General features: G+C 39.1%; 1 protein-coding gene across 3 annotated transcripts; it reads left to right on the top strand.

Moving 5' to 3' along the window:
* Window positions 1-14,331: 14,331 nt before the first annotated feature.
* LOC110536042 (ubiquitin-conjugating enzyme E2 D4) lies at window positions 14,332-22,656 on the top strand. 3 transcript variants are annotated; one of them, XM_036935878.1, is made up of 7 exons: window positions 14,332-14,589; window positions 18,205-18,268; window positions 18,497-18,528; window positions 18,634-18,711; window positions 18,810-18,915; window positions 19,761-19,854; window positions 20,430-20,893. In XM_036935878.1, the coding sequence occupies exons 1-7, from the start codon at window positions 14,566-14,568 to the stop codon at window positions 20,461-20,463; spliced, it is 432 nt and encodes a 143-aa protein (XP_036791773.1). In that variant the 5' UTR covers window positions 14,332-14,565; the 3' UTR covers window positions 20,464-20,893. The 3 variants fall into 3 exon arrangements, with proteins under 3 accessions (XP_036791773.1, XP_036791775.1, XP_021477226.1); XM_021621551.2 differs by lacking the exon at window positions 20,430-20,893 and adding an exon at window positions 20,943-22,508 and having other exon boundaries at window positions 14,334-14,589; XM_036935880.1 differs by lacking the exons at window positions 18,497-18,528; window positions 20,430-20,893 and adding an exon at window positions 20,943-22,656 and having other exon boundaries at window positions 14,333-14,589.
* Window positions 22,657-24,384: the final 1,728 nt, after the last annotated feature.

Raw genomic sequence — 24,384 nt, 5'->3', positions numbered from 1 at the left:
CAGAATACCTTTACTTTATATTAGTCAGTTACAGTGGTGTTATACCTTTACTTTATATTAGTCAGTTACAGAGGTGTTATACCTTTACTTTATATTAGTCAGTTACAGAGGTGTTATACCTTTACTTTATATTAGTCAGTTACAGAGGTGTTATACCTTTACTTTATATTAGTCAGTTACAGAGGTGTTATACCTTTACTTTATATTAGTCAGTTACAGAGGTGTTATACCTTTATATTAGTCAGTTACAGTGGTGTTATACCTTTACTTTATATTAGTCAGTTACAGAGGTGTTATACCTTTATATTAATCAGTTACAGAGGTGTTATACCTTTACTTTATATTAGTCAGTTACAGAGGTGTTATACAGAATACCTTTACTTTATATTAGTCAGTTACAGAGGTGTTATACCTTTACTTTATATTAGTCAGTTACAGAGGTGTTATACAGAATACCTTTACTTTATATTAGTCAGTTACAGAGGTGTTATACCTTTACTTTATATTAGTCAGTTACAGAGGTGTTATACCTTTACTTTATATTAATCAGTTACAGAGGTGTTATACAGAATACCTTTACTTTATATTAGTCAGTTACAGAGGTGTTATACCTTTACTTTATATTAGTCAGTTACAGAGGTGTTATACCTTTATATTAGTCAGTTACAGAGGTGTTATACCTTTACTTTATATTAGTCAGTTACAGAGGTGTTATACAGAATACCTTTACTTTATATTAGTCAGTTACAGAGGTGTTATACCTTTATATTAGTCAGTTACAGTGGTGTTATACCTTTATATTAGTCAGTTACAGTGGTGTTATACCTTTACTTTATATTAGTCAGTTACAGAGGTGTTATACCTTTATATTAGTCAGTTACAGAGGTGTTATACCTTTATATTAGTCAGTTACAGTGGTGTTATACCTTTACTTTATATTAGTCAGTTACAGAGGTGTTATACCTTTATATTAATCAGTTACAGAGGTGTTATACCTTTACTTTATATTAGTCAGTTACAGAGGTGTTATACAGAATAACTTTACTATATATTAGTCAGTTACAGAGGTGTTATACAGAATACCTTTACTTTATATTAGTCAGTTACAGAGGTGTTATACCTTTACTTTATATTAGTCAGTTACAGAGGTGTTATACCTTTACTTTATATTAGTCAGTTACAGAGGTGTTATACCTTTATATTAGTCAGTTACAGTGGTGTTATACCTTTACTTTATATTAGTCAGTTACAGAGGTGTTATACCTTTATATTAGTCAGTTACAGAGGTGTTATACCTTTATATTAGTCAGTTACAGTGGTGTTATACCTTTACTTTATATTAGTCAGTTACAGAGGTGTTATACCTTTATATTAGTCAGTTACAGAGGTGTTATACCTTTACTTTATATTAGTCAGTTACAGAGGTGTTATACAGAATAACTTTACTATATATTAGTCAGTTACAGAGGTGTTATACAGAATACCTTTACTTTGTATTAGTCAGTTACAGAGGTGTTATACCTTTACTTTATATTAGTCAGTTACAGAGGTGTTATACCTTTATATTAGTCAGTTACAGAGGTGTTATACAGAATACCTTTACTTTATATTAGTCAGTTACAGAGGTGTTATACCTTTACTTTATATTAGTCAGTTACAGAGGTGTTATACCTTTACTTTATATTAGTCAGTTACAGAGGTGTTATACAGAATACCTTTACTTTATATTAGTCAGTTACAGAGGTGTTATACCTTTACTTTATATTAGTCAGTTACAGAGGTGTTATACCTTTACTTTATATTAGTCAGTTACAGAGGTGTTATACAGAATACCTTTACTATATATTAGTCAGTTACAGAGGTGTTATACAGAATACCTTTACTTTATATTAGTCAGTTACAGAGGTGTTATACCTTTACTTTATATTAGTCAGTTACAGAGGTGTTATACAGAATACCTTTACTTTATATTAGTCAGTTACAGAGGTGTTATACCTTTACTTTATATTAGTCAGTTACAGAGGTGTTATACAGAATACCTTTACTTTATATTAGTCAGTTACAGAGGTGTTATACCTTTACTTTATATTAATCAGTTACAGAGGTGTTATACAGAATACCTTTACTTTATATTAGTCAGTTACAGAGGTGTTATACCTTTACTTTATATTAGTCAGTTACAGAGGTGTTATACAGAATACCTTTACTTTATATTAGTCAGTTACAGAGGTGTTATACAGAATACCTTTACTTTATATTAATCAGTTACAGAGGTGTTATACAGAATACCTTTACTTTATATTAGTCAGTTACAGAGGTGTTATACCTTTTACTTTATATTAGTCAGTTACAGAGGTGTTATACAGAATATCACACAAATGGGTGTGCCTGGCATCTACTACCATACCCTGTTCAAAAGGTACTTAAATATTTTGACTTGCCCATTCACCCTCTGAATGGCGCATACACAATTAATGTCTCAAGATTTAAAAATCCTTCTTTAACCTGTCTCCTCCCCTTCATCTACACTGATTGAAGTGGATTTAAGGGACATCATACAGTGCATTCAGAAAAAATTCAGACCCCTTCACCTATCCTACATTTTGTTACATTACAGCCTTATGCTAAAATTTATTCAATCTTTTTTCCCCCTAATCGTTCTACACGCAATACCCCATATTAACAAAGCAGAAACAGGTTGACATTTTTGTAAATCTATTAAAAATACAAAACTGGATTATCAAATTTACATAAGTATTCAGACCCATTACTCAGTACTTTGTTGAAGCACCTTTGGCAGCGATTACAGCCTCAAGTCTTCTTGGGTATGACGCTACAAGCATGGCACACCTGTATTTGGGGAGTTTCTCCCATTCTTCTCTGCAGATCCTCTCAATCTCTGTCAGGTTGGATGGGGAGCATCGCTGCACAGCTATTTTTAGGTCTCTCCAGAGATGTTTGATCGGGTTCAAGTCCGGGTTCTGGCTGGGCCACTCAAGGACATTGAGACTTGTCCCGAAGCCACTCCTGCGTTGTCTTGCCTGTCTGCTTAGGGACAGTGTCCTTTTGGAAGGTGGACCTTCGCCCCTGTCTGAGGTCCTGAGCACTCGCAACAGCATGATGCTGCCGCCAGTATGCTTCACCGTAGGGATGGTACCAGGTTTCCTCCTAACGTGACGATTGGCATTCAGGCCAAAAAGCTACAACTTGGTTTCATCAGACCAGAGAATCTTGTTTCTCATGGTTTGAGTGTCCTTTAGGTGCCTTTGTGTTCTTGGGGACCTTCAATTATGCTGTTTTTTGGTACCCTTCCCCACATCTGTGGCTCGACACAATCCTGTCTCAGAGCTCAAGGGACAATTCCTTCAACCTCATGGCTTGGTTTTTGCATTGACATGCACTGCCAACTGTGGGACTTTATATAGACAGGTGTGTGCATTTCCGAATCATGTCCAATCAATTGAATTTACCGCAGGTGGACTCCAATCAAACTCTAGAAATATCTCAAGCATGATCAATGGAAACAGAATGCAACGGAGCTCAATTTCGAGTCTCATAGCAAAGGATCTGAATGCTTATGTGAATAAGGTAATTCTGTTTTGCATTTTTTATACATTTGAAAACATATTTCTAAAAACCTGCTTTCACTTTGTCATCATGGTGTATTGTGTGTAGATTGATTAAATAAAAAAATTCTCAGCAATTTTAGAACAAGGCTGTAATGTAACAAAATGTGAAAAAAGTGAAGGAGTCTGAATATTTTCCAAATGCACTGTAGCTTTCACCTGGTCAGTCATTGCCATGGAAAGAGCAGTTCTTAATGTTTTGTACACTCAGTGTATATAAAACACAGAAAATCACATGTTTGACTGAACTGGGCCTTTAACATATTTCCATATTGGAATCCCCAAAGTAAATTATCTACCCCCTCTCCTACTGGTGGATCACTTCCACTGAAATTGAAAACACCAGTGGCCGATAGCGGGTCTCAACCCTGAGCTGTGTCTATAAATGGCATGTCTGGGATCCTGGGCTTTTAACTTTGTTAATCATGTAAATAAATAAATAAATGAGGCGTTATTGGGCAAGGATCCCTGCTTCTAAATTAGATGCCCCCTCACCAATTAAGCCAATTGAACACAACAGAGTTCACTTTGGTAACTGTTAAAGACAATAATGGCATTTAATGAGAACGTCCCTTTTATATATTTTTATAATGTATTTAACTAAACAAGTCAGTTAAGAACAAATTCTTATTTACAATGACGGCCTACCCCGGCCAAACCCTAACGCAGGGCCAATTGTGCGTCGCCCTATGGGAATCCCAATCACGGCTGGCTGTGATATAGCCTGGAATTGAACCAGGGTCTGTAGTGACACCTAACACTGAGATGCAGTTGCGCCACTCGGGAAACCCTAAGGTAATAAATGTTTACACCACTTTATCATAACAAGTTTTGCAAATCTGAACATGCCCCTCACACAACAAAACCATGCAGGCCAATGCTTAGTCCTGCACTAGTTGGTTGGAATTTCCAATGACTAAGATAAGGAGTAGCTACTGTAGACCTTTATACTGCACCATGAAAATGTTTAGAAGAAAATACACAATATATACAAAAGTATGTGGACACCCCTTCAAATGATTGGATTTGGCTATTTCAGCCACACCTGTTGCTGACAGGTGTAAACACATTTTTTTGAAAAATTTGAGCACAGCCATGCATTCTCCATAGACAAACATTGGCAGTAGAATGGCCTTACTGAAGAGCTCAGTGACTTTCAACGTGACACCGTCATCAGATGCCACTTTTCCAACAAGTCAGTTTGTCAAATTTCTGCCCTGCTAGAGCTGCACAGGTCAACTGTAAGTTCTGTTATTGTGAAGTGGAGCAACAAGGGCTCAGCCCAAAGTGGTAGGCCACACAAGCTCACAGAACGGGACCGCCAAATGCTGAAACGCGTAGTGTGTAAAAATTCTGTCCTCTGTTGCAAACTGCCTCTGGAAGCAACATCAGCACAATAATTGTATGTCAGGAGTTTCATGAAAAGGGTTTCCATAGCCAAGCAGCCGTACTCAAGCCTAAGATCACCATGCGCAATGCCAAGCGTCGTTGAAGTGGTGTAAAGCTCGCCGCCTTTGTACTCTGGAGCAGTGGAAAGGAGTGATGAATCATACTTCACCATCTGGCTGTCCGCCGAATGAATCTGGCTTTGGCAGATGCCAGGACAACGCTACCTGCCCCAATGCACAGTGCCAACTGTAAAGTTTGGTGGATGAGGAATAATGGTCTGGGGCTGTTTTCATGGTTCGGGCTAGGCCTCTTAGTTCCAGTGAAGGGAAATCTTAACGCTACAGCATACAATGACATTCTAGACGATTCTGTGATTCCAACTTTGTGGCAACAGTTTGGGGATGTTGCTTTCCTGTTTCAGCATGACAATGCCCCCGTGCAAAAAGCGATGTCCTTACAGAAATGTTTTGTCAAGATCGGTGTGGAAGAACTTGACTGGCCTGCACAGAGCACTGACCTCAACCCCATCGAAAAGCTTTGGGATAAATTGTAACACCTACTGCGTGCCAGGCCCAATCGCCCAACCTCATTTATGTTCTTGTGGCTGAATGGAAGCATGTCCCTGCAGCAATGTTCCAACATCTAGTGGAAAGCCTTCCCAGAAGGGTGGAGGCTGATTTGGCAGCAAACTGGGGACCAACTCTATATTAATGTCCATGATTTTGGAATGATGAATGTTCGACGAGCAGGTATCCACATACTTTTGGTCATGTAGCGTATATCCTGTAACTGAAAGTTTAAGGTGAGGATTATCATGATGCCCATCTACTCTGGGAATCTGATTAGAGACCAGGGGGAGGCAGAAATGCACTTCAGTTTAAGAGTCTTTATACATTTTTCGGGTAATGGAAATGACAGTTGTGGCCAAATATATTGGCACCCTTGCACATTTTTCAAATAATGCACCATTTCTTCCATACACCTGTTGAAATTTAAACATATATTTTGGTATCCACATATGTATGTCTTTGGTGTGCAGGGGAACAAAACAAAATGTTAAAAAAAATATCTGAATCTTAGGATTTCTTTGTCGAATAAGCTAAAATGGCCCAGATACAGTGCCTTGCGAAAGTATTCAGCCCCCTTGAACTTTGCAACCTTTTGCCCCATTTCAGACTTCAAACATAAAGATATAAAACTGGTTCAAAAATAAACATATCCAGGTGTTAGAATGGCCAAGTCAAAGTCCAGACCTGAATCCAATCGAGAATCTGTGGAAAGAACTGAAAACTGCTGTTCACAAATGCTCTCCATCCAACCTCACTGAGCTCGAGCTGTTTTGCAAGGAGGAATGGGAAAAAAATTCAGTCTCTCAATGTGCAAAACTGATAGAGACATACCCCAAGCGACTTACAGCTGTAATCGCAGCAAAAGGTGGCGCTACAAAGTATTAACTTAAGGGGGCTGAATAATTTTGCACGCCCAATTTTTCAGTTTTTGATTTGTTAAAAAAGTTTGAAATATCCAATAAATGTCGTTCCACTTCATGATTGTGTCCCACTTGTTGTTGATTCTTCACAAAAAAATATAGTTTTATATCTTTATGTTTGAAGCCTGAAATGTGGCAAAAGGTCGCAAAGTTCAAGGGGGCCGAATACTTTCGCAAGGCACTGTAATTATACCTAGCAATACAAAGGAATACACACAAAATCCAAAAAGCAAAAAGAATGAAATATTACAGTCCAGAATATATATATATATATATATATATCATGAGGTAGTCACCTGGAATGCTTTTCCAACAGTCTTGAAGGAGTTCCCACATATGCTGAGCAGTTTTTGGCTTCATTTCCTTCACTCTGTGGTCCAACTCATCCCAAACCATCTCCATTGGGTTGAGGTCGGGTGATTGTGGAGGTCAGGTCATCTGATGCAGCACTCCATCACTCTCCTTCTTGGTCAAATTGTCCTTACACAGCCTGGAGGTGTGTTGGGTCATTGTCTTGTTGAAAAACAAAATCATAGTGCCACTAAGCGCAAACCAGATGGGATGGTGTATCGATGCAGAATGCTGTGGTACCATGCTGGTTAAGTGTGTCTTGAATTCTAAATAAATCACTGACAGTGTCACCAGCAAAGCACCCTACACCATCACACCTCCTCCTCCATACTTCACGGTGGAAACCACACATGCGGAGATCATCCGTTCACCTACTCTGCATCTCACAAAGACACAGTGGTTGGATTGACTGACCTTCATGTCTTAAAGTATTGATGGACTGTCGTTTCTCTTTGTGTATTTGAGCTGTTCTTGCCATAATATGGACTTGGTCTTTTACCAAATAGGGCTATCTTCTGTATACCACCCCTAACTTGCCACAACACTACTGATTGGCTCAAATGCATTAAGAAGGAAAGAAATTCCACAAATGTACTTTTAACAAGGCACACCTGTTAATTGAAATGCATTCCAGGTGACTACCTCATGATGCTGGTTGAGATAATTCCAAGAGTGTGCAAATCTGTCATCAAGGCACAGGATAGCTACTTTGAAGAATCTACAAAAAAATATATATTTTGATTTGTTTAACACTTTTTTGGTTAATACATGATTCCATATGTATTATTTCATAGTTTTGATGTCTTCACTATTATGCTACAATGTAGAAAAAAATAAAAAATAAAGAAAAACCCTTGAATGATTGTGTCCAAACGTTTTACTGGTACTGTACATGTCAGTTGTTTTGCTCTAGGAAGCCCACAAGCTCCAGAAGACTCATCTGAAGGTGGCCCGGTACCAGTTTAAAAAATGAATGGAAGTATACAGTATATGGAAGTAGTTTAGTGCCAAAAACAAATTGGTTAAATATGAGTAAAAAAAATGTATAATTATAATTCCATGATCTTTCTTATATCTTTCAGAGATAGGACAGACACCTAAAAACAAACATAATTTTGATCTGTTTTTCCATGTATGAATCTGTTATTCAATGCGTTTCTATGGGCTAATAGCAGTAAGGGCAAATTAATTTGTTAATGTATTTTTTTTATACCTAAAGTGGTCCTAAAATTCTACATCAAATAGCTAAATGATCATTGGTATGAACATCTTAAAACAATTCCATATGTTAGCTTAGTAGTAGAACCATTTTTTTGTCATTTTCATTTTCCATACTTCACACTAATGTGTGGTATGATATCCCATGGTCTTTATTAATATACCTGCTTGGTCAAAGAAACTGTGTATGGGTGGACTGTTGGTCTGATTCCATGCGGTTCCATAGCTGGCTATTGGCTTATTGAGGCCAGAACCAGGCTAAATAAATGCTTGTGTGGTAAGTTACCAGGGAACTCTTGCGTGTCAGTCTAGCTGTCAGAACCTTTATAGAGCAGGGGGTTTAGTCAGTCTGAGAAGGATTTGGTATGTCAGATTGGTAGGTTATGGTAAACATCAGCCACACGAGGGCCCACACACTGTCATGAGGAATAGTTGTGGACGGATTCAGACCTTCTTTAGACTGGGTCAAAGAGCCATCGGCTGCAACCTAAACGTTGACAAACAAAATCAAATCAGAGTCAAGGAAATGTGCCATGAAACAGTGATTGCACTGCACATAATGCCCCTTTATCAATAGCCTAGTTAAAGAAGCATGGGATTGTGCCCAGAGATGCTGACTTCACTGCAAACATGACAATTGGCTCCACACAATCGTGAGTGTATAATCAAATCAGGAACATTGATACAGGGAGTGTACACATATCTATCTGTAAGTTGGAACACTGGATCTTTGTTCCATATAAAAACTGAGAACAGCCATGGAATGGGAGAAGGTAGAGCACCTCTACGGGCTCTCAGAGGCTGTGCTCAGCTTGAACTTTTTTGAGCTTTTATTGGATAATTTCGACATTAGCAGGACCCATTTAAAATTATTGTGAAAATGATTGTGAACATGTGCATTCCCACTGGGCAAAAAAGGATTGAATCAATGTTGTTTCCACGTCATTTCAACCTAAAAAAATCTAGGTGGAAAACTAATTGTAAGGGCATTTAGTCTTTTTTTCCACCAAACTTTTAACCTAAATCCAATGACATGGTGAAATGTTATGTTGATAACATGTTGAATTCACTTTAGTTTACAACTCAACCAAATGTAAATCAAAACTAGACGTTGAACTGACGTCTATATCCAGTAGCTTGTCACAGCAGGTTTGACTAGGATTGATGGTGGAGACTAGCTCAACAAAGGAACATGTTAAAATGTAGCTTGGGTATAAGTTATGAAAGGACAAGAGCCCTTAGTTTCTGACAGTGAGACAGACATCCTCTGATGAAGATTCTTGGTTTGAGAGAGACATCTCATAAGAAACACACTGCCTTGTCCATGATCTCTAATTACACCACTATACTCCATTGTCTTCAGTTGAGAGAGAGGTCAGCCAACCCCCCCACCCCAACACCTCACCCATATCATACTTGTCCCAGGGCATCCACTGCAAGACATATACATCCCTTTAAATCCAGGGGACGCCAATGGTGTAACTAAAAACTCCCCACTGCAGGGGATAGGTGGGGATTTCCCTAACCGATGGTAATGGGTTACCCAAGAAACAAGGAAACTACATCTTGTTCTCTATCTAGAAGGTTAGTTCTCTACCATATCACCATGACAGACAGTCTTTGATGGCTATTATTGCTGGATGGTACGATAGCTTAGGGCTCTCTAGTGCAGGTGTGTCAAACATATGGCCCTAAAATTACATTTTAAAAAATCAATATACTTTAAAATGACAAAAACCAAAGTTTCTTGACTGTCCATCTCGCTAATAATCACTGTGCACAGCCAATGGACCTATATTCATACAGTTTCTTGAGTGTTCAGCTCGCTAATAATCACTAGACAGTCAGGGAGCGTAAAAAAATCCCAAAACAATTGATAGAGGATTATTTTGTTCAAATTTTGACAGCAAGGAAATATAACCAATTTTCAGTGTAGCCCTCCGGACCTCGTTGAAGAACGAGTCCGGCTCCCAGGTAAAATGAGTTCGATACCCCTGCTCTAGTGGTAGTCACCCACATTATCTTGGTTTAAAAGCCCAAAGTAGCCAAACAGTGCACATTGAAATTTAAGGAGACAGTGGTGGAATGACTGTGGGAAGCTTTCAAGCTGAGGCTTGAGGCCAACAGAGAATGTTGGGGAATCCACTCCATGCTGATAAATGTCCTTTGCAAGTAGGCAGAGTCAGCGCACGAGGCCCCTGCTGCACAAGGCCCGGAACTGCCACCTCTACTGCTGGGCTGGCTGAATCTGATTACAGGCAGGCCCTGAGGACAGTTGGGTCATTGAGTGCCCAGAGATGAGCAAACAATAAGATATTATCTGAAGGAATCTCTAGCTTTCCAAAGGAAAATGGTCCTTCTCAGTGTCACATTGACGATAGGATCCTCAACCTGACATTGAATCAGTCATTTAAGAAGAATAAACACTGCCACCCATTCATAGATACTCACTAAAATAATGAGAGCTCTTTTTTCACCCTTGTTTAAGACATATAAAGGGAAACTCATGGGGCTTTGCAAGACAAGGCTGTGCAGAAATTGGAGCATGCAGCTGACTCACAGATGAATACGCCTTTACAATGATTGGATATTGACTGAACAATCCCTTGGTCTATCACCATGGTACTTGACAAAGCTATATAGAAAATCTAATATAAAGCAAATGTATGTGGTTTCTGCAATTGAGTGTGCGTGACTATGTAGTGTAGCCTATTGGCTAAATGATTTGCACATTTCATCAAAACCCTAACAACTTACATAACTGCTGTTTTGTATAATACCGAAGAAACATAATACACTGAACAAAAATATAAAAACATGTTAAGTGTTGGTCCCATGTTTCATGAGTTGAAATAAAAGATCCCTGAAATGTTCCATACACACAAAGGTTATTTCTCTCCAATTTTCTGCATACATTTGTTTACATCCCTGTTAGTGAGCATTTCTCCTTTGCCAAGATAATCCATTTAAATTGACTGATTTCCTTATATGAACTGTAAGCCGGTAAAATCGTTGAAGTTGCTGTATGTTGCATTTATATTTTTGTTCAGTATAGAATGCATGCACATCTGAATCTATTTAATCTAATCTACTCAAGAATGCATGGCGAATATAGATCCACTATAAAATAGGAAATGGAGCTATATCCAACTACATGGTTATAAGTTGCAAAAACTATAAATTCAAGGTGTTTATACATTTTTTTATTTGTTTTATTTATTCATAGAAACTTTGGATCCACAAATATGTTTCTTTCCCCCCAAAAAATATTGTTGACAAACTGTTATAGCTTATATTAAGCTCAAGCTATGAGTACAGTTATGTTATTGGTGTGCATGAATCGTCAGATGTGTGTTTTCTGTGTTAACTGTAGTGCTTTCCTTACCATCTTAAATAAGCATGTCCCATTCAAAAACATAGAACCAGGAACAGATATAGCCTTTGGTTCACTCCAGACCTGACTGCCCTTGACCAGCACAAAAACATCCTGTGGCGTACTGCATTAGCATAGAATAGCCCCCGCGATACTTAACTTTTCAGGGAAGTTAAGAACCAATATACACAGGCAGTTAGGAAAGCAAAAGCTAGCTTTTTCAAACAGAAATTTGCATCCAGTAGCACAAACTCCAAAAAGTTCTGGGACACTGTAAAGTCCTTGGAGAATAAGAGCACCTCCTCCCAGCTGCCATGCACTGAGGCTAGGAAACACTGTCACCACTGATAAATCCACGATAATTGAGAATTTCAAAAAGCATTTTTCTACGGCTGGCCTTGCTTTCCACCTGGCTACCCCTACCCCGGTGAACAGCCCTGTACCCCCCACAGTAACTTGTCAAAGCCTCCCCCATTTCTCCTTCCCCCAAATCCAGATAGCTGATATTCTGAATGAGCTGCAAAATCTGGACGCCTACAAATCAGCCGGGCTAGACAATCTGGACCCTCTCTTTCTAAAATTATCTGCCACAATTGTTGCAACCCCCCTCTTCAAAGGGGGAGAGACTCTAGACCCAAACTGCTACAGACCTATATCTATCCTACCCTGCCTTTCTAAGGTCTTCAAAAGCCAAGTTAACAAACAGATCACCGACCATTTCGAATCGCACCGTACCTTCTCCGCTATACAATCTGGTTTCCGAGCTGGTCATGGGTGCACCTCAGCCACGCTCAAGGTCCTAAACGATATCATAACTGCCATCAATAAGAGACAATACTGTGCAGCTGTATTCATCGACCTGGCCAAGGTTTTCGACTCTGTCAATCACCACTTTCTTATTGGCAGACTCAACAGCCTTGGTTTCTCAAATGACTGCCTCACCTGGTTCACCAACTACTTCTCAGATAGAGTTCAGTGTGTCAAATCGGAGGGCCTGTTGTCTGGACCTCTGACAGTCTCTATGGGGGTGACACAGGGTTCAATTCTCGGGCCGACTCTTTTCTCTGTAAACATCAATGATGTCGCTCTTGCTGCTGGTGATTCTCTGATCCACCTCTACTCAGACGATACCATTCTGTATACTTCTGGCCCTTCTTTGGACACTGTGTTAACTAACTTCCAGATGAGCTTCAATGCCACACAGTTCTCGTTCCATCGCCTTCAACTGCTCTTAAATGTAAGTAAAACTAAATGCATGCTCTTCAACCAATCACTACCCACACCTGCCCGCCCGTCCAGCTTCACTGCTCTGGACGGTTCTGACTTAGAATATGTGGACAACTACAAATACCTAGGTGTCTGGTTAGACTGTAAACTCTCCTTCCAGACTCACATTAAGCATCTCCAATCCAAAATTAAATCTGGCTTCCTATTTCGCAACAAAGCCTCCTTCACTCATGCTGCCAAACATACCCTCGTAAAACTGACTATCCTACTGATCCTTGACTTCGGCAATGTCATTTACAAAATAGCCTCCATCACTCTACTCAGAAAATTGGATGCAGTCTATCACAGTGCCATCCGTTTTGTCACCAAAGCCCCATATACTACCCACCACTGCAACTTGTATGCTCTCGTTGGCTGGCCCTCGCTTCATATTCGTCGCCAAACACACTGGCCCAAGGTCATCTATAAGTCTTCGCTAGGTAAAGCACCGCCTTATCTCAGCTCACTGGTCACCATAGCAGCACCCACCGTAGCACGCGCTCCAGCAGGTATATTTCACTGGTCACCCCCAAAGCCAATTCCTCCTTCGGCTGTCTTTCCTTCCAGTTCTCTGCTGCCAATGACTGGAACGAACTGCAAAAATCACTGAAGCTGGAGACTCATATATCCCTCACTAGCTTTAAGCATCAGCTGTCAGAGCAGCTCACAGATCACTGCACCTGTACATAGTCCATCTGTCAATAGCCCATCCAACTACCTCATCGCCATACTGTTATTTATTTTGCTCCATTGCACCCCAGTATCTCTACTGGCACACTCATTTTCTGCACATCCATCACTCCAGTGTTTAATTTCTATATTGGCCTATGGCCTATTTATTGCCTTACCTCCCTCATTTGCACACACTGTATATAGACGTTTTCTATTGTATTATTGACTGTATGTTTGTTTATTCCATGTGTAACTCTGTGTTGTTGTTTGTGTCGCACTGCTTTGCTTTATCTTGGCCAGGTCACAGTTGTAAATGAGAACTTGTTCTCAACTAGCCTACCTGGTTAAATAAAGGTGAAATAAAAAAATAAAAAGGCCCTTAAATCAGCTGGCCCTGACTATCCCTGAAGTAAACAGGGACATCTTGTGGACAGAGGTGTGGTTTATTAAGTTGTTGTGTGTGCGCCTGCTTGCTAAATGATTTCCCCAGTAAATGTATGCTTAGTATGGTTATTTTGTTTGAGCCCTCCATTAAAATTCATTTGAAAATGTTGTACCCACCTCATCTACATTTTAGAGTCAGAGTCTTGTTGGAAGGGGATCAGAGTCTTGTTGGAATAGGCTTGATGTTGAATGTCTTTGGCATAGTGGTCCAAACAGGATAACAACTTCGAAAACAATTAAATTAATGTTTGGTTCTTCTTATCCAGCTAATTATGCACAATAATAATCTGCACCACGCCTGACCAAAATAAATTACGAATCAATAATTACAAAATTATCAAAAGGATATAAATCTTCTTTCTAACAAAGGTATTGCAATCAATTAATCGATGGTCATGTGTAACTGCCTTCATTGTCAGGAGATAGGGTACTTAGGCCTAAATTAATTTCAATCAAAATAACAAAAAATTGTCAGCTGCCCAATTAATTCCTTGTCTCGCGATATTCTGGAAATGCTTTCCAGCAGCAGATGCTGCCAGTGAGTGGAAGGAGAGAGGGGGGTGAGAAACCTAACAAAACCGCAACCTTCTACCGTGGAAACTGCAGTTTTATTCGAAAACACCACGATTGTTACATTATTTATATACACACAACGTGACTGGTTTGAAAAACATCGTAATTTAACCCAAGGTATCTGTGCCAAGTGTATTAGAGACCCATATCTAATTAAACTAGCAATGGCGTTGAAAAGAATTCAAAAGGTGAGTTTTTGTTTGCTTATTTCTTCCTGCCATCCTGCGTTGCAACTAGTCCGCTAAATTGTTAGCTATGTTTACAATAAGTATGGTTCTCCAAAATCGTTTGCCACATTTCATGTAACAAGCACTTGTTTGTGCTCCCCTTGAAAATACTTGGCAGATAGACAGACAAAGACGAGAAACCAATGGTGGCCTTTTGCAATTGACGCATTTCATGCTGCCTATGCTAAGCTGTTAGCTTCACAGGACATTATTTTTTTGCTTGCTAGTTAGCTGTCCTCACTTAACGTTAGCAGCTAACTAATGTAACGGGCCTGTACCTACCTAACGGCATTTGGTTGGGGTGCAAGTAATATGACTACCTTGTGAGTGTAAAATAAATAAGCAAGTTAGTCATGTATTTGTGTCTGGCGACCCGGGTGAGAAAGTACAATTTTGAAGCTAACGTTAGCTTGCTAATGGTACCTATCTTTTGCCATCTTGAATGAATGAGTGTGCTAGAAGGTAATGCGCACGCGTGACATGACAGCTGTTTGCTTGTTGCCAAATGCTTAACCCCAATGTTGCCATATATGGAGTAGCAAATGGGGCGCTGTGGCAAGCAAGTGTATTTATAACAGAATGGACAGCGTTTTCATAAAATGTTAGCTAACTAGAATATTGAGAAAGTGTACTACTTTATGTACAACAAGTGATGTCATACTATATTACCTCAAATGGTACACGGCTAGTGGACCATAACAGTTCAAATATGTCATTTTGGTGAACAGTTGAAACAACAGTGGTCTGTTTGTATTTTGTCTGTATTGTCAATGTATTAAAAGTTGAGTAGGGATACTTGGCATGGTGTAACAACTTCACAGTATGGTACAATTAAGTCAGGGCCTGTGTAGTGAAACCAATCTGGACTCGGGGATAGATGTGAAATGAAGCCGGAGACTCTCCAGTTAGTATATGTTACCGTTTGTATTGTATGTATTCATTTGTGGATGTCCATCCATTTTGTACAAATTTGCAAAATGTATGTAATGTTAAGAATTCCAATTTGTTGTGGCTAGTGTTAGCTAGGGTTAGGTTAAAGGGGAAGGATTACATAACATGTTAAGTAGTTGCAAAGTAGCCAAAAGTTTAGTTGCTAATTAGTTATAATGCCAACCTTTCGGTTGCTAGATGCTGGCGTTATATGCTCACACATCCACCCCAACCAACCACCTTCTGTCTTATGTAGCCATATCAAACGTAACATACAGTGCCTTCGGAAAGTATTCAGACCCCTTGACTGTTCCACATTTTGTTACATTACAGCCTTATTCTAAAATGTGCATCTTTTAAAAAAGATCCTCAGCAATCTAGACACAATACCCCATAATGACAAAGCGACCAAATGTTTGCGAATTTATAAAAAATATAGAACAGGAAATAGCTTATTTACATAAGTATTCAGACCCTTCGCCATGAAGCTCGAAATTGAGTTTAAGTGCATCCTGTTTCTATTGATCAGCCTTGAGATGTTTCTACAACTTGATTGGAGTCCACCTGTGGTAAATTCAATTGATTTGACATGATTTTAAAAGGCACACACACATCTGTCTATATAAGGTCCCACAGTTGACAGTGCATGTCACTGCAAAAACCAAGCCATGAGGTCGAAGGAATTGTCCGTAGAGCTCAGAGACAGGATTGTGTCGAGGGACAGATCTGGGGGAGGGTACCAAAAAATGTCTGCACAGTTGCCTCCATTATTCTTAAATGGAAGAGGTTTGGAACCACCAAGACTCTTCCTAGAGCTGGCCGCCCAGTCAAACTGAGCAATTGGGGAGAAGGGCCTAGGTCGGGGAGGTGACCAAGAACCCGATGGTCACTCTGGCACTCTGTCAGACTTTCTCTGTGGAGATGGGAGCACCTTCCAGAAGGACAACAGTCTTTGCAGCACTCCACAAATCAGGCCTTTATGTTAGTGGCCAGACCGAAGCCAGTCCTCAGTAAAAGGCACATGAAAGCCCACTTGAAGTTTGCCTAAAGGCACCTAAAGACTCTCAGACCATGAGAAACAAGATTCTCTGGTCTGACGAAACCAAGATTGAAAACTTTATCCTGAATGCCAAGCGTAACGTCTAGAGGAAACCTGGCACCATCATTAGGGTGAAACATCGTGGAGGCGGCATCATGACGTGGGGATGTTTTTCAGCAGAAGGGATTGGTAGACTAGTCAGGATCAAGGCAAAGATGAACAGAGTACAGAGAACCTGCTCCAGAGTGCTCAGGACCTCAGACTGGGGTGACGGTTCACCTTCCAACAAGACAACTACCCTAAGCACTCAGCCAAGACAATGCAGGAGTGGCTTCGGGTCAAGTCACTGAATGTCCTTGAGTGGCCCAGCTAGAGCCCAGACTTGAACCCGTTCAAACATCTCTGGAGAGACCAGAAAATAGTTGTGCCGCAACGCTCCCCGTCCAACCTGACAGAGCTAGAGAGGATCTGCAGAGAAGAGTGGGAGAAACTCCCCAAATACAGGTGTGCCATGCTTGTAGTGTCATTCTCAAGGCTTTAATTGCTGCCAAAGGTGCTTCAACAAAGTGCTGAGTGAAGGGTCTGAATACTGTAAATGTGATATTTCAGTTGTATTTCTTTTCACAATTCTAAAAACCTGTTTTTGCTTTGACGTTGTGGGCTATTGTGTGTAGAGTGATGGGAGGGGCGGACATACATACATTTTTAGAATGAGGCTGTAACGTACCAAAATGTGGAAAAAGTCAAGGGGTATGAATACTTTCCGAATGCGCTGTATTATACTAATTAGTGTCCCGGAATTACATTTACTATATTACGTCTAGTCTATGAGACCAGTCTGAGTAAAACTGGTCATGTAAGCCTAAATGTCAAAGTTGAGGAGAGGCTTTGGTTGTTAATTTGGCAGTGACACCCTTCACCCCAACTCCGTGCTCAACCAGACAACCGTCATCAAACTGATGTAGGGCTAGCCTATTTATTTTTCCCTATCTGAATGTCAGTTTTGTCACATTGTTGCTCAGTGTCTGAATCAGGGTTATATTCATTACAAATAGACTGGAACTGGGAGGGACTACCTGAACTTGTGCAATAAGAAATTGGAATTTGTTGCAAAGCAATGGTGTGCACTAGTGAATGTGACTACCTATGCAATCTGTTTATAACATGTATAGCAATGACAGTTATACCCTATTTTATGCTACTGCTACTCTCTGTTCATCATATATGCATAGTCACTTTAACCATATCTACATGTACATGCTACCTCAGCCTGACTAAGCGGTGTCTGTATGTAGCCTCGCTACTATATATAGCCTCGCTACTGTATATAGCCTCGCTACTGTTTTTCACTGTTTTTATTTCTTCACTTACCCATTGTTCACCTAATACCTTTTTTTGCACTTGGTTAGAACCTGTAAGTAAGCATTTCACTAAGGTCTACCTACACCTGTTGTATTCGGCGCACGTGACAAACTTTGATTTGATATCCATGACTGAATTTTCTACTTCCTGGCCACATCATTTAGTAGTGGATACAAAGGTGAATTTTAGACACTGCTATTTATTTATTTATTATTATTATTATTATTATTCTAATATCTCTTTAGGAACTGACAGATTTGCAGAGGGATCCACCTGCACAGTGCTCAGCGGGACCAGTTGGAGATGATTGTAAGTAGGGATGAGCTAGGGAATAAATGCTTTATATTAATGTCATATTTGCCATGTCGGAATGTTTTTTTAGAACAGTTCCAGTCTGTCAGACATTCAGTATTGTGATTTGCACAGATACACAATACATACATTTTAGGCAACTTTTGATGGGCAGCAACGTGATGGGCGAGGCTGTGACATTGCATTGTTCGGTATTAATTGTAACCCATTTGTAATTTTATTTAGTGTTTCACTGGCAGGCAACAATAATGGGTCCGGTATGTGATTTAACTTCCCTTTGTCTTATTAGCACATAGCTTAGCATCAATAAACTTTAAGGGTATTCTTATCCTCTTTCTAAACATGTTTTTATTTTATTTTAGAATGACAGTCCTTATCAGGGAGGAGTGTTCTTCTTGACTATTCACTTCCCTACAGATTACCCCTTCAAACCACCAAAGGTGAGTAAAAAATCACATAAGATCAGTTGACATTAGGAAACACAATTCATAGTGCTAGAAGTAAGTGCTGGTTTATAAAATACTTAATTAAATTGCAGGTTGCGTTCACGACAAAGATCTACCACCCTAATATCAACAGCAATGGAAGTATTTGTCTGGATATATTGAGATCGCAATGGTCGCCTGCACTCACTGTATCAAAAGGTAAGCCACTGTGAATATTGGTGTAATATCTGACATGGGGTTGGAATGTATCTTTATGTACATATTCTTTATCCCTTTACACTTGTGTGTATAAGGTAGTAGTTGTGGAATTGTTAGGTTAGATTACTCGTTGGTTATTACTGCATTGTCGGAACTAGAAGCACAAGCATTTCGCTACACTCACATTAACATCTGCTAACCATGCGTATGTGACAAATAAAATTTGATTTGATTTTAATATTTCCTGTCATTACATGCAGTATAACTATATAGTCATATTATTAATGGACAATAAATGTAAATATAATGCAGAGGACCATTGGTTTTCAGAATATTATCCCTCTGTCTTATTTTAAAACTAAGCATACAAATTTAGGTGGTTTGTTAAAAAGCAGTAATTTTATATTTTTAAGATTTGGCTTAACAGTTTTTAAAGAAACAATTGTTGGACCTAGTCAATGTCTCTCCTGGTAATAATGTACAAGACAATTGGGGATCAAATTCAGCAATCCATTGTTTTATTTTCTACTTCAAATAGTTGTCAGAATAATAGATGTACCATTTTTTACTTGAAAAGGGCAATCGTCATGTGCCACTTTATGGCTCTCAGATAGAGGTGGTCAACAGTAATGGTTGTCAAAGCAATATGGATGTGAGCTGTTGGTAGGTGTATCAGGGCTTATCATTCCCTTAAAGAGCATGCATGGTTAATTGGTTTACTTTTTGGATAATAAAATATATTGGATATTTTTTGTTGTTGATTGTTGTCATGTATGTCTGCAGCTGGAGGGGGTTTAGCTGCAGCTATCCGAAGTTGATTGTTTTTATTTTCCATTCCTTATTAGTGCTCTTGTCAATCTGCTCTCTGCTTTGCGATCCGAACCCAGATGACCCGCTTGTACCAGAGATTGCACACACCTACAAAGCTGACAGGGAAAAGTGAGTGTGCCATACAGTATTTGATTCCCTTGCTTTGACACTCCAGCATACTGGTATTCTTGAATAGGGCCTAGTCCACAAACAATTAAATATCTTTAATTCCAAAGTTTTGGTCAATAGACATTCATTTCTTCCCAACGTTTCAGTCAACCCTGGTGAAGGTCTTTTCACCATAACATTGGTATTAGTAGATAGGTTTCCATCCAATTTGTGACAGATTATCATATGAATATTTTAAAATCTGCATAAAAACAATATGTAAATTTTCCCACCAAAGATGTTTCCATTAAATTGACCTTTTGTGGATAGATAAAATTAACTTTTGTGGTTAAATTACCTGAATAATGTACTGAATAAAAAACACAAGTTAAATGGGTTTCCATTGCATTTTCAACTCTACTGATGTTTTTGTCAGAAAATGTTGAGTTACATTGCGAGTGTGCCCACGCTGGTCTTAGCATGTGCGCTCTAGCCAACAATTCGCAGATACGGTGTGGGTAGGATAGCCTTCATGATAAGATTATGGACAAAAGAGCAAGATTATTATTATTATTATTATTTATTTTGTCAAACAGCAGCCAAGCATTGATCATCATGTCACCAGAATAAGACCCTCTATTTTTGGAAAGGAGCATCATCACTCATTACCGTGCACTTTCACCACCCTGTGAAGTTCATTATAATTTATTTAATCTGTAGCGTCATAAACTGCATGCTTTTCCGAGTTGTAGTGGGAGGACCACACATATTGTGACTCCCAAGTTTACTTCAAGATGATGGTTATTATATCAATATTTGCACATAAAGGCATTACCATCGTCTTCTCGCATAATTAATTTTACAGACAGTAAGATCTCTCCTTGTCTCATGTTTTGTTGACATTTGGAATGTGTTTTATTTTGGGGGGCTGTTCCATCAGGCCTGTCTTGAGTTTAAGTTTTTTTTTTTTTTTTTTTAAATCTGTACTTTCCAAAAAGGGTTGTATGGAAACCTGGTTAATGATGCATTAAATTATTTGTGGAATATTCAAGAATACAGGTGTGCTAGTTTTTTCTGGTATCGTGCAAACCTTCCATTTTGTTTTACAGGTACAACAGACTAGCAAGAGAATGGACACAGAAGTATGCAATGTGAAAATGCCTGTTAAATTAAAACACTAAAAGAAGAAAATAAACATGTTTAATATTAACCCAAGGCAAAGGAACAAGAGGGGAAACATAACTAGACACTCGGGTTGGAGAAGGAAGCGATAAAATAAGGGACAGTGCAACCTGGCTGCTAAGTGCTGAGCTGCTGCCATGTGCTGTTCTTCATGACTTGTATGGATCTGCTGAGGAACTCCTGAAAGCACTCCCTTATGGAATACTGGAACCTCCTCATGTTCCAAACCACCACACCCAGACTTTAACTATTACTACTTCTATTGTGACTATTATCAGTGTTACTATTCATACTCTTATTATGATCACTGTTGTTATTATCATAATGATTGTGTTCTACTGAATGCTAAAACATTGGGTTTGAATTTGGAGGGGACTAGTTAGCGGCTTGGTTCTCCCTCCTTTCAAAGGTACTTTCTTTGTCCCTCTGGATGTCTTGTTCATGTATTCAGTGGCCTTGCTGTATTATTGTAATAACCTCTTCTCAGATGTTAGCTGTGAAATTGAGGTGGAGTGCTCAGCACAATGGCGCATGGCTATATCCAGCAGCGTGGTTCTATTGCCCACAAAGTCTTGAAATACGGTCTCGGGTTGGTCTCAAACCCAGACATAATGTAAGATAAGTAATTTTGCTTCCCCCTGAGCCAATTTTGTTTTCATTCAATGCATTTGGAAATGTCCCAAATGCAGTGACAGGTGGTCTTTGAAGAGCCTGGAGAGAGGTGCAATCAAGGTGAGCTGGACTGGTATCTGTGCTCATGGGAAAGCGACCAGGGAAAAAGTTCTGAAACTGCCACTACTTTTATCACTTGTCATCTATGTTCCCTTTTCTTGTCCTAGATCCATCCAGGGCTAGCATCTTGTCATATAACATCCAACTGTAAAGACACTTAAACTCTGGTAAAGCTAATCTCTGAGATTAACTCCTCCCAGCCATACAATGCCACTTTCTAAATACAGTAGCTCAGGTATATATCCAACCCACCTGTCTGAAATGGCACTGTAGTGACCTGTGGTGTGAGAAATGATCAGACCTGTTTTGCACAGTGAGTTACTGCTTTAATCCAGAAGTTGTGTTTTTGGATGTCTGACATGGGTCATTCATTAGCTTTCCCCTTCTCAATTTATCAAATTGTTTTACTGTACAACACTGATGTGAATGTTTTCAAACAGGTTTTGTTAATGCTTGGAGAGACTGCACATGCTAATGTTTTGGATATGCCATTGGTTAAAACTAGAGTATTTAAAAAAACAATTTTTATTTTTTTTTTTTTTTTTTTTTTGAATCTCCATTAGATGGGAGTTTAAAGACTTCCTTTAATGAAAAACTGTTGCAGATTTATGAATAAACATTTAGTTTTGTTTTTAGTTTGACTAAATTCAGATGTATTTGTCATCATGGTTTGTTGTCAAGTTTCACAAGGTGTTTCACACATTTCCCGTGCCTTTTACATCTTACATTGTAACATAAACTGTAACATGAGCTCTAACCTGGATCTTGGCAGCTGCATATTTGTTTTAGCATCATTGGAACCTTACTTTCGCTTTATTTTTCCAGAGGGTCTCCAACAGTGTACATGTGCAATGCATTAGTAACCTAGTATTCTGCAAGCTTGATTGTATGCCATTAGTGATTAATCTGCCATTAGTAATATCAAATTCAACGTCAACATAATCCTGTGCAGGTGCTGGATTATTTAGACGGCATCTGTGTTGCGCCATAGATTGGTTAAAAATAAAGTATAACTGTCGCCGTGGAAAGGGAATAAAAAGTATTGGGGGGGGGGAGTATAAGACATTTGGCCGTTGACGTGTTAATAAATCGATTTCAAGAGGAGTTTTAAGATTCAGAAGACACTTCAGGAACTTCCATATATGGGCATTGTCTTCTGTATTGGAATGTAGACTTTGAGCAGGAACTCCATATATGGGTACAGAGCTCATATTGAAATGTGGCCCTGAACAGGAATGCCACACATCGGCACCAACATTAATATTGCAATGCACCCCCTGAAGCAGGAACACCGTATGGGCCCAGACACACATTGGAATGAGGCCATTACCAAAACTCCATATATGGACATAGAGCTGTGACCATCCCAATTTGCATCTAATCTTCATTAGCCACAACCTGAATCCCCTTGCTTAATCAACCACCCTCATAGTATTTAAATTACATCCATTGTCATGCCTTTACATTGGCCTAACAAACAGGCCGTACTGCAAGTTTGTGATGAGCCATTGGCCCGCCACACTGAGTGGCTTCCTGCACAATGGTGGGCCAGCTCAACCCTGGTCCATGATGGGGTGCTGGTCCTGCCATCAGGCTCTTCACAACTAGGGGTTGACTCTATCGGGAAGCAAGGTACTAACCCTGATCATGACCAGGGGCTGGCCTCCCTGTCAACAACCCTCATACCAAACTCTATCAACTATTATTCCTTCTGAAATGTTTGTCAGGTGGCGAGAAGCCAAACTTGTGAAATGCTTGATATTGTCGCAGTGACTGTCTTTCCATAGATTTAATGAAGGATCAGTTAGGTTGACTGGGCTGGAAAAACATGTTCTAGACTATAGACTGTTTTTTTACTTACTATGGAGCTCAATGCATACGTTCTCATTATGACATTTAGAATAGGTCATAAGGCTATGATTTTGGCACAAAATGCCTTTTCAAAATTGTTCTACAATTTAGCTGCAATGGATTGAATATCAACTGAATACATCAGAATCATCTGGCAGTAAAACCAATTCTTAAAAAGACAGGCAGTCAGTAATGCCACTGGACAAAACTTGGTTGCTGATTTCGCTCTTTATATTTGTTTGGTTATTTATTTATTTGTCTTCCAGTTGTCCTTTTTGAGTGCAATCAGCATCGATCCATCAAATGTCCCTTTCAGAATAACATCTTGGTTTGATCCAAAGAGATACAGACTAGAATGATCTCAATGGAGGTCATGATAGGCAGCTTGGCATGCTTTGCAAAATGGAGAACCTTTTCACAGCCATTTGCCAGATATCAGGGATTTCTTTACAATTAATTTGCCTGACACCTTTAATTAAAATCTTAGACTTTACCATTTTGTGTATAGATAATGTAAATTGCTATCAGGGCTTGTTTTCCCCAAAGGGACATTTATTTCATTTGATCAGTAGATACTTGCCATGTAAATTTAAATACATTTACAATTTTTATTTTTTAAATGTACAGACTTGCTAACTTGAAATTCAGGACCAGCCTTTTAAAATAAATGCATCTCAAATGTAGTATCTGTATGTGATTAAGACTTTCCAACACCATAACTCTTTTCTTGACTATAAAAATATTTAATCAAATCAAAGACCATTGTTGATACACAAACTGTTGACT

Source organism: Oncorhynchus mykiss, chromosome 11 (assembly GCF_013265735.2).
Source record: "Oncorhynchus mykiss isolate Arlee chromosome 11, USDA_OmykA_1.1, whole genome shotgun sequence".
In the NCBI taxonomy this organism is placed as follows: Eukaryota; Metazoa; Chordata; class Actinopteri; order Salmoniformes; family Salmonidae; genus Oncorhynchus; species Oncorhynchus mykiss.
Note: the sequence above shows the minus strand (reverse complement) of the source record. Positions and strands in the feature narration are given on the sequence as shown.